This window comes from Hoplias malabaricus, chromosome 2, assembly GCF_029633855.1.
Source record: "Hoplias malabaricus isolate fHopMal1 chromosome 2, fHopMal1.hap1, whole genome shotgun sequence".
Lineage (NCBI taxonomy): Eukaryota > Metazoa > Chordata > Actinopteri > Characiformes > Erythrinidae > Hoplias > Hoplias malabaricus.
Genome location: NC_089801.1, coordinates 13,868,221 through 13,878,002, shown reverse-complemented (window position 1 = coordinate 13,878,002; position 9,782 = coordinate 13,868,221). Strand labels below are relative to the sequence as shown.

The window sequence follows — 9,782 nt, the reverse complement described above, 5'->3', positions numbered from 1 at the left end:
TTGAAGGGGCAAGCTAGTGCTAAGCTACTCATTAGCATTGAGGAACTGTTCCGTTCTTTGCTGTCTTGCCAAAAGCTTTTAGTGATTCATATACGTTTGGTCTTGTTTTATGGCAAGCCTGAAAATCCCCAAATTAAGCATAACTCCCCAAGATGTGCACACATTTTGAAATCCCCAGAATCAGTCTATAATTAAATGCAGACTTATTGAAATCTGTTTAAAGCAAGTTACATTACAACATTAAAACCTGTATTTTGTGATGATAACGCTCAATTGCATTTTGTAAATAAATTCAATTTCTTTGTTTTTTTACAATTAATTGATTCAAATTGAAATGAGTTTTTTTTATATAACATGTTCCTTAAAAATGTTGGACTGAGGCATGTTCACCACTATGGTCAACTATATAGCACATTTTAATTATACTGTTTAATCAGTTTGAGGAGTGAGGATACTCTTTTTTTGGAAGTGGACATTCTTTTTCACTTAACTGAAGATTTCAGTTGCTCAGCACTCTGTGGTTGCTGTTGTCAGATTCTTTTCAAGATGCACTGGATGAGACTGATCTGGACTACATGCAGGTTAGTCAAGCACAATCAATCTCAAAGCCACATTGTTGTAGCATATAATCACTGTCCAATTAAAGATATCTACAAAGTATCTACATTATTATGGATTTTTACTTTATTAAATCATACGAAAACAGCAGCTGTCTTTCATTTCACATAAAAAATTTCATGATCAATTGACCAGTAGAAAATCATTTTACGTTCACTTTTATTCAAAATTAAGAAAGGTTTTCCCCTTCTCCTGTGAAGTTACTATTTTGGGAGATACATGTTTTTTAATTGGACAGCAACAATATGCAAAATAAGGCTTGGCATGCACTTGCTGGATTAACCATGGACTTCCTGGTAAAAGGCATCATCTTAATAGCAGCATATGTTTCTAAAATCCCTACATATGCCTCCACACCCGTGGTACCTTCAAAATTAGTGGCACTAATTCGCACCCAAGCCATGAATGCATAGAATAAATATACAGCATTCTCCTTGTTAAATAAAGTATGTTGGTAGCATTTCTTGGGGTGAATGAGTATGTTTTAAAATATACTCCTGAGCCCATGTGGATATATTTATCATAGTATCCTCACTATTCATGCAATCACACAGATAAAACAATGGTTTCCAGTGGTGAGCTAAGACCCCTATTGCATGCCCCATTCCATTTTTTCCCTGGATATGCTGCAGACATCAAATTAAAAATATATTATTTACAAAATACATATATATATGTTTTATATATTTTTGCCCCCAAAATGATAATGTTGGATCAGCAAAACAGCCAGGCTTTAGGGGTGTTTTTTTACTCCACTTTTCTCCCCAGTTTAGTCATTTCCAGGTCTGTTTGTAAGCTGGGACTCCCCATACCAGCCCAGATGGGAGAAGGTTAAAACATGCTTGCTGCCAAACCTATGAAGCAGAACGGCCTATTTTAAAACGGCTGCTTCCATAACATTACTGGAAATTTAACACGTCTGGAGGAGAACATTAAATGCCCAATTCTGTTATGGCAGCTAATCGATGCCAGTGCTTATTGTATGGTGTGGGGTTGGGGAGGGCCAGTCTATCCACCCAGAAAGTGTTCTAAGTATATAAGAGTAACAATATAACACTGAATTAATGAAGAATTTGCTTTTCCCCCTTTCCACACAAATGATTGACCAATTTTACAACCCTACTCACAATTCTTCATTGTGAAAGGCCTAGCAGTGCTCAGGAGGGGATATAAGCCCAGCTGAAACCTAGGGGCATAGGATCGAGCTAATGTTCTCGCGCTTTGGAGAGATGAGTGGACAGTCCTCTAGCTGACCCTGTTGTAGGGAGAAAAGTAAGACTGATTGGGTTATTGTGTGTTAGGCTCATCTCCTGTAGAGCACAACGAGAGGTATGGAGGAATTAATGGTACATATACAAAATGCAGGAAAAGAATATAGCACACAGACAGTAACCCAGTGAACAGTTACCACTGTGTGGCAAGCACCATAATCCCACCCAAACATATACATATTGAATATTTATAACACATCCATTATATGATAACTGCTAATTTCATGTGATAGATGTCAGCTTGAACCAGCCACACACGCTCATATGTTTTGGACTTGTTCAAAAATAACTGTTTTCAGGCAATCAGTTTTTGACATTCTTTCAGGAGTGTTTGGGCAGCCAGTCCAGCCTTGTCCTATTACAGCATTATTTGATGTGACTCCTCAAGGGCTCTGCTTAGAGAAACATTTTCTGAATGTGTTTTGCCATATTAGTGGCTAGATGACTTATACTTTTCAAATGGAAGGAAAAAAAGCCCTCCTGCTTTTAAAAACTGGGTGAACACTTTAATGCAGTTTATGACACTGGAAAAAATCCGGTACTCTCTAGCTGGATAAAGCAATACATTTTATACTATTTGGCAACCCATCTTGACTTACATTGATAACATGGACTCTGTTGTTTAGACTCTGAGATAATACCCCTTTGAAAACTAGACTAAAACTTGTTTTTTAGCAATACATTATTATTTATTATTAGTAGTAGTATTATTTTAAACATCTATATTTATTTATTTATTGGTTCTGTTTTGTATTGTGTAGAACTATGTATAAGAGTTAGGAAAACATTGTCAAACAATGGTGCAGTTTGGGAAAGTGGGGTTGGGGGGTGGTGAAGTGGGTGATGATGTTCGCTGTATCACATAAGTATCAATAAAATGACCTTTGTTCAAAAAGGTTTTTTCTGCACATTTTCAACACAAAAGAAAAAGGAAAATGAAAATTACATGTTATTTAAAGAAATAAATCAATAAAAACAGATAAGGGAAGGGAAAAAAATGCTTTGGTTATTTGCTGGTGCCAGGGCAAGTTGGGTGGAATAGTGAAGAGGAGTCGACTCCCAAAGAATCGATTCTCCAGTATCTGACAAGTCACTTAAATCAACTGTTGGCCAATGATTCATAGGCTCCCTCTAGTGTAATTCAATTTTACAGCACTGTAAATAAAGTGGGGAGAAGGAGGGGGAGGGGAGAGGGGGAGGTTTGCTACCCTCCTCCAAATGTTACATAGTGCAGTTTCTGCAGTGCCGAGCCCAGAGTAGCAATGGCAGGCTCTGTTCTCCCTATTATACATGAGTAATGCATCATGATTATTTTAAAGGTGTAATTTAAAGGTAAAAACACTACATAGTGTTCATTTAAATAAATGCAAAATGTGGCCATGTTCCTTTCATAATTAACATGTTTTATAATTCATTCATTCATTGTCTGTAACCGCTTATCCAGTTCAGGGTCGTGGGGGGTCCAGAGCCGACCTGGAATCATTGGGCGGAAGGCAGGAACAAACCCTGGAGGGGGCGCCAGTCCTTCACAGGGCGACACACACACATTCACACCTATAAACACTTTTGAGTCACCAATCCACCTACCAATGTGTGTTTTTTGGACCGTAGGAGGAAACCGGAGCACCTGGAGAAAATGGGTGACACAGGGAGAACACACCAAACTCCTCACAGACAGTCACCCAGAGCAGGACTTGAACCCACAACCTCCATGTCCCTAGAGCTGGGTGACTGCAACACTACCTGCTGCAACACTGTGCTGCATATGTTTTATAACGTAACATAATTTTAAGCTATTGTTGATTAAATTAGTATTAAGTATAACATATTTACAAATATATCAATAAATTAGGCCAATTTTCTGTTTTTTAGCTTTTTAGTCACTAAAATTAACAATAATTAAATGACTAAAAAGAGACTAAAACTAACACATTTTAGACTAAAAATAAATCAATGTTCAATGCCATGCGTTGACCTGAGGGGTATAAACCCCCAGCACTGAATTTGGAGGCACTGAGATTGTGCTCTCTGAAATGATGGGGCTCCATACAATACCTGGAATGAAGAGTGCTCGAGGGTGCCTTGGTCTGTCACCTCTCGAAGTTCAGACAGACCACGCCTACTGGACCCTCCCACCTGTTTTCCTCTGTTCTTCAACCTTCTAAATGATGTCGCTTCAGTCCGCCTCTTGTTTCCCCATCACCCCTTTTTGCCTGTTTCACCTCCCAAATGATCAGCGGAGGCCACGCCCACTCGCTCCGCTTCCATTGTCCCAAACAGAGTTCCGAGAGGCCACGCCCCTTGTTTGTCATCCCCTTTACTGGTCAGGTCTCTTTAACGTCCTTTCACGGTCCACACTGTCAAACCTGTTACCGTCCTACAGCCATGCGCGCGCTCCTCTTTGTGTCGCTGCCGCTCGTGCTGCTGTTTGGCGCGTCCGCGCGCGCATTGCACGTGTTCGAACAAACGGACTACTTCTCAAGCAGCAGCAGCAGCACGAGTAGCAGCAGCACGCGGAGCTCCTGCACGGAGATCCCGCGCTCTCTGCAACTGTGCCGCGGCATCGAGTACGCGCAAATGCGCCTGCCGAATTTGCTGGGGCACGAAACCGTGAACGAGGTGCTGCAGCAGGCGGCTGCGTGGGTGCCACTCGTGCACCGGCGCTGTCACGCCGATACGCGTCGCTTCCTCTGCGCACTTTTCGCGCCCGTGTGCTTGGAGGACGTGCGCGAGCCCGTCCGTCCGTGTCGCTCGCTGTGCGAGGCAGTGCGCGACGGGTGCGTTCCCGTCATGAAGCGCTTCGGCTACCCGTGGCCCGACATGCTGAGCTGCGCGCGCTTCCCGACCGATGAGACCGAGAGCGGACAGGAGCAGGAGCTGTGTATCCCCGCGGCGGAGAGCACCGAGCACGAGACCCACGGGAACGACACAGGTGAGTGGAGACCGGAGAACCGTAGACACATTTTGGCACCTCCGAATCCAAGTGAAGGCCCCCTTCTGCTGTTCTGGGAAGGTATTACACTAGATACTGGAACAAGGCTGTGTTGATAGCAATTTGATAGCAGTCAACCACATAAATATTAGTGAGGTCTGGTCTTGATGTTGATTAGTTCTGGATCATCCTATTGATACTGAATTGTGCACTATCGCCCCAGAGAATGTAGGTCCAAACTATAATAATTTAGACTTCTCTAGCTCATGCTATTGCCGTTGTAGCTGTTGCAAAGTGTCGATTTCGTTGGTACATGCATGTCGACTGTACAGACTACACAGCGGAAGGAAGTATCTCATTAAATTTTGTAAACAATGAAAGCAAACACTGACCTCTAATTCAATGTTAAATGTCATCACCCTCCAATGAAACACATCTATCTCAATTTTTGTGGATTTTTACATTAGTCCACTCACGTGTCCTTCACACTGTGAAGATGTAATGTTGAACGGACCAATAGAAATGCTCCAAAATTATTCTGAATAATTCTTTTTAAACTGAAATTTAAGAAAGTTTTTTCCATTCTTCTATAAAGTCACTATTTTTGGAGATTTTTCATTGGACAGTGACCATATGTAAAACAGGTCTGAGTGGTTTGATGTGAAATGTTTTATTGTGGTTTAATATAGAACCATTCTTGCAGACATAAAACACCTTGGAGGTTCTGATCACTTACACTGTGAACATTTCTGAGTCTAGAGTGAAGCACCTCATATCAGGGCCACATTAAGTTTCAGCTCACATCTGCTGTGTAGGCAGGTGGAAGGTGGCCATATTTGTTAATGTGTGTGTGAGATGAAGGGACAGAAAATGAACGGTGTTGCAGTCACACAGCTCCAGGATCCTGGGGTTGTGGGTTCAAGTCCCACTCCGGGTGACTGTCTGTGAGGAGTTTGGTGTTCTCCTTGTGCCACCCGTGTTCTCCGGGTGCTCCGGTTTCCTTCCACAGTCCAAAAACACACATTGGTAGGTGGGTTGGCAACTCAAAATTGTCCATAGGTGTGAGTGTATGTGCCACCCTGTAAAGTGTGTGTTACTGCCTTGCGGCCAGTTATCCTGGGTAGGCTCACTGCGACCCTGAACTGGATAAGTGCTTACTGTTCTGTAATCACATATGACATGTGAATCAGCATTACTCCACCTTAAATAAGTAGGTTGGAGATACCAGAGTATGTTTGGCCTTTTCTGTTCTTGAATAATGATTCAGTATATTGATAATTTTGTTTAGAAATATGAAGATTTTAAAGACAGTTCTTGGTGGACTGTAATCTTTGGTTAGCATGGTGCTCTGTGTCCACAAAATTACCCCAAGATACATGGGTGTTTTTAGGTTTTAGAATGACATTTAGCATTGATCCTGATCATCTACAATGAATGACATAGGGTCTGTTTTTTTTTCTAGTGCCAAAAGTATGCGATGCCTGCAAAGAGAAGGTTGACGATGACAATGAAATTGTCGACAGCCTTTGCAAGAATGATTTTGGTGAGTACTGGAAAATATTTATGAAATGTGTTTGTAATAGACCTTGATTTCTCAGTTGAAATGTACTTTTTTACTTTTTTAGAGAATGGGAGAAATCTCTTGAATTAGATTTGCATTGCGTGTATTTTTTACTGATTCCATTCCGTTTTCAAGCTCTGAAAATCAAGGTCAAGGAGATCTCCTATATGAACGGTGACACCAAGATCATACCGGAGACCAAGAGTAAAACCATATACAAGCTGAACGGAGTGACCGAACGGGACCTGAAGAAGACAGCGCTGTGGCTTAAAGATGGCCTGCAGTGTGTGTGCGAAGAGATGAACGACATCAACGCTTCTTATCTGGTGATGGGCCAGAAACAGGACGGCAACCTGGTCATCACCTCACTGAAGCGCTGGCAGAAGGGTCAGCGTGAGTTCAAGCGGATCTCCCGCAGCATCCGCAAGATACAGTGCTGAGGTCAGGACCTGTGGTCCATCTGGACGGCTCATGGCCAGAGATGTCCAGCAACGGTCATTGATATTGATATTGTTGACCCTGCAAAACTCATTGCTTTCCCTCAGTGCTTTATACCAACAAGAACATGACTAATACAGCATGGGTCTGGTTTTATAAACACAAATTAGGGGGACATGTAGGCTGCAAGGGGCTGCTGAATATTGGCCATGCAGCACTTTTCTGGGTACAGACACAACTAAAAACGACACAAGATCTAGGCGTAGTTTTGTACGCAGACAACTGCCACATGGCTTTCTTCACATTGCCCCAGAGATCCCCTCAAATGTGGTGCTATAAAGTTCAACTAACATCTCAACTGTCTCCCTGTATCTTTTTCAGACGAGTGGTCAAACCCTAACCCTACTCATATATTCCAGCTACTATTCACACACTTATAATAAAGGTGCCAAGATAAGAACCCCGAAGAATGCGTTAGTGGATGGCACTTTAAAGAACCATGGTTATAAATGAGATACTTGAGTATCGAGAAACGTATTACTAATCAAATAACCTTGACATAATAAAAAGGTTCTAGACAGAATCCTTAAATCGGCCTGGAATCTTTACATTATGCTCTCTAATGGTTCTTTTACCTAAAAAAGATTTTTTTTTTACACTTTTACACTCACAGTTCTCTTTTTTCCAACCCTGTCATCACTCACAGGACCCTTTGTGACAGTTTGTTTTAAAAATCTGCGAACTTTTATTTTTTACATACTGCAATACCGCAAATTCATTGCCCTTTCAAATCTCAGGCAGTACTTCTGGGGGTAATAGGAACACTATAATCTTTAATGTAATGCCTAAGCCAAGAACCTTTCAGACATGTTTGTTTTTTTAGGGTGTAGACACTCATGACATGTTCATGACTTCACAAATGAATACAAATGGTGATTTCCCACTGCATGGTACCTACTCTACTCAGCTCTGCTTTCATTTTGGGAGCTGGCCTCTGGTATGTTTTCCACTACACCAGTCTACCCCCCTCCACCCCCCAAAATGTAGCTGGTGATGTCACAAAACACAGACATAAATGGGAACTGCAGGCTATGGAAACCACAGCTCAGAACACAGCTCAGTCCAGACAGATTAGTAGAGTTTTTTTCATTCCTTGTTGCACCATCCAGATCCTGTCAGAGTCTTTCGTCAGCCACCAGCCAAAGGAGCATTTGAACCTCTTCAAAAGCATAATTTTATGAGCTGCTCTTTGAGTCAAATAAAAAATGTGATCTCTACTGTAGCTTTGAGATTTTACAAACTTGTACTTTCTGCTGGATGTCTGCATTTTGTTGTGATTGTCAAGTCTCTCTGGCCTATCAATGCTCTGCAAGGTTTACACATTACGTTTAGACCGTATTTGGCTCACTTGGAACAATGTGCGAGCAGGTACTAAATAGTTCCTACTTCCAGATACCGGAACATACCAAATTTGCTTAATGGAGTCCAGCTGAGTTAAGTGGGTACCATGCAATGAAAAAGCAGCAATAGACGGATCTGTCCTAAGGGAGTTGAAGTGCAAAAAAAAAAATCCTAGTCTCAGATTGAAAGAACTTTTGGGTGGGGACTCATATCTCCATTCAGAAAGCAAATATTAAACAATTCTCTGCATGCAGCAGTATATAGTGTGTTTTATTTTGGTTGGTTGTGCTAAAACTCACAGATGAGTGGGATTATGGGTGTATTTTAAAAGCATTTAAGGAACGTTTGAGCCTTGAAACCCTCAGAGCTTGTAACAGGTCCAAGCATTATAAGCCTACAGTGACATTACCAAGTCATGTAATATCATTGTAGGTCTGTATTCCCACTGACTTACAGCTATTTATCAGAGATACAGATTAACATGGTACAGTTCAGTTATGATTGGTCTGCATGGCTTTTTTGGACAACCCAAAAAGCAAATGAGGGCTTGCGTGTGTGATTTTTCTACAAAATGAATTTTTATCAGCGCAGTGAGAGATAGCTGGCTATATTCTCAGTGTTTAGACACATTTAAGTGTGACTTTTGCGAATTTGCATAAAAAATGTTACCATTTTCTTTGGATAGATTGAGACAGTGTTGATTTGACCCAATGTGCATGAATTGGATCCCTAAATCCCTCCACCCCACCCCCGTTTTGTTTATGCCTTCTTTGTACTTGAGCCTAAATGCTGCACTGTTCTCACGTAATATTTTTTTAACCGCAACTGGTGATTACTTAATATTTGTTTATTTCCTGATTCTATCCATTATAATATTGGTTTTGTACAACATAGGCCTGGTTCTCATTATATTTTCATGGTTTTTATGCTATGGTCCTCTTCTTTGGCCCTGTGAACACATCCTGTTGAAGTGCAGTCACACAATACTTTAACTTCAGAAATGTGGCCATAAAACGACTCCATTTTATTGCAAATAATCTTACTAAAGTTGCAGCCTCAAAGCCTTTTATGTTTCATTCTGTAAATAGCCCGATAAGATGGTTAGTCTTGTACATAGTTTTAGGGGCATCAAATCCAAAGATATGCAAGAGTTTGTGAATCAAAGCTTTGAGGTAGATTCATTAGAAAGATATTGTATTGTTGACTTTATTAAAAACAGTTAAAAAAAACAGGCACCTTTATTTTCAGGCACTGCTATGTAATCGTTTTATACTGCTTTCATATGTACGGTGATGCAAACATTTCACACAGAAGTCAATAAATAAAGTGAATACAATGTGACTTTGTCTGTTTTCATTTTCGTAAGATTTAAAATCCATGCTGTAAACCAGCATGAGGTCCATCAGAAACTGTAATAAATCTCCACAGAGAATGAAATGCAGCATAAATAAATGACTTAATCCTTGGACATTATCCCAAAACTGAAACATGAAATTGGGAAAACAGGTGGATTTAAACATGTTCTTGGGGAGAAAACAGATATTTAAAGGATACTCTCTTT

General features: G+C 40.8%; 1 protein-coding gene across 1 annotated transcript; it reads left to right on the top strand.

The window, feature by feature from the left end:
• The first annotated feature begins 4,274 nt into the window (after nucleotides 1-4,274).
• On the top strand, nucleotides 4,275-9,529 carry sfrp2 (secreted frizzled-related protein 2). Its single transcript, XM_066660307.1, has 3 exons — nucleotides 4,275-4,821; nucleotides 6,284-6,364; nucleotides 6,518-9,529. The coding sequence occupies exons 1-3, from the start codon at nucleotides 4,275-4,277 to the stop codon at nucleotides 6,820-6,822; spliced, it is 933 nt and encodes a 310-aa protein (XP_066516404.1). The 3' UTR covers nucleotides 6,823-9,529.
• The last annotated feature ends 253 nt before the right edge of the window (nucleotides 9,530-9,782 follow it).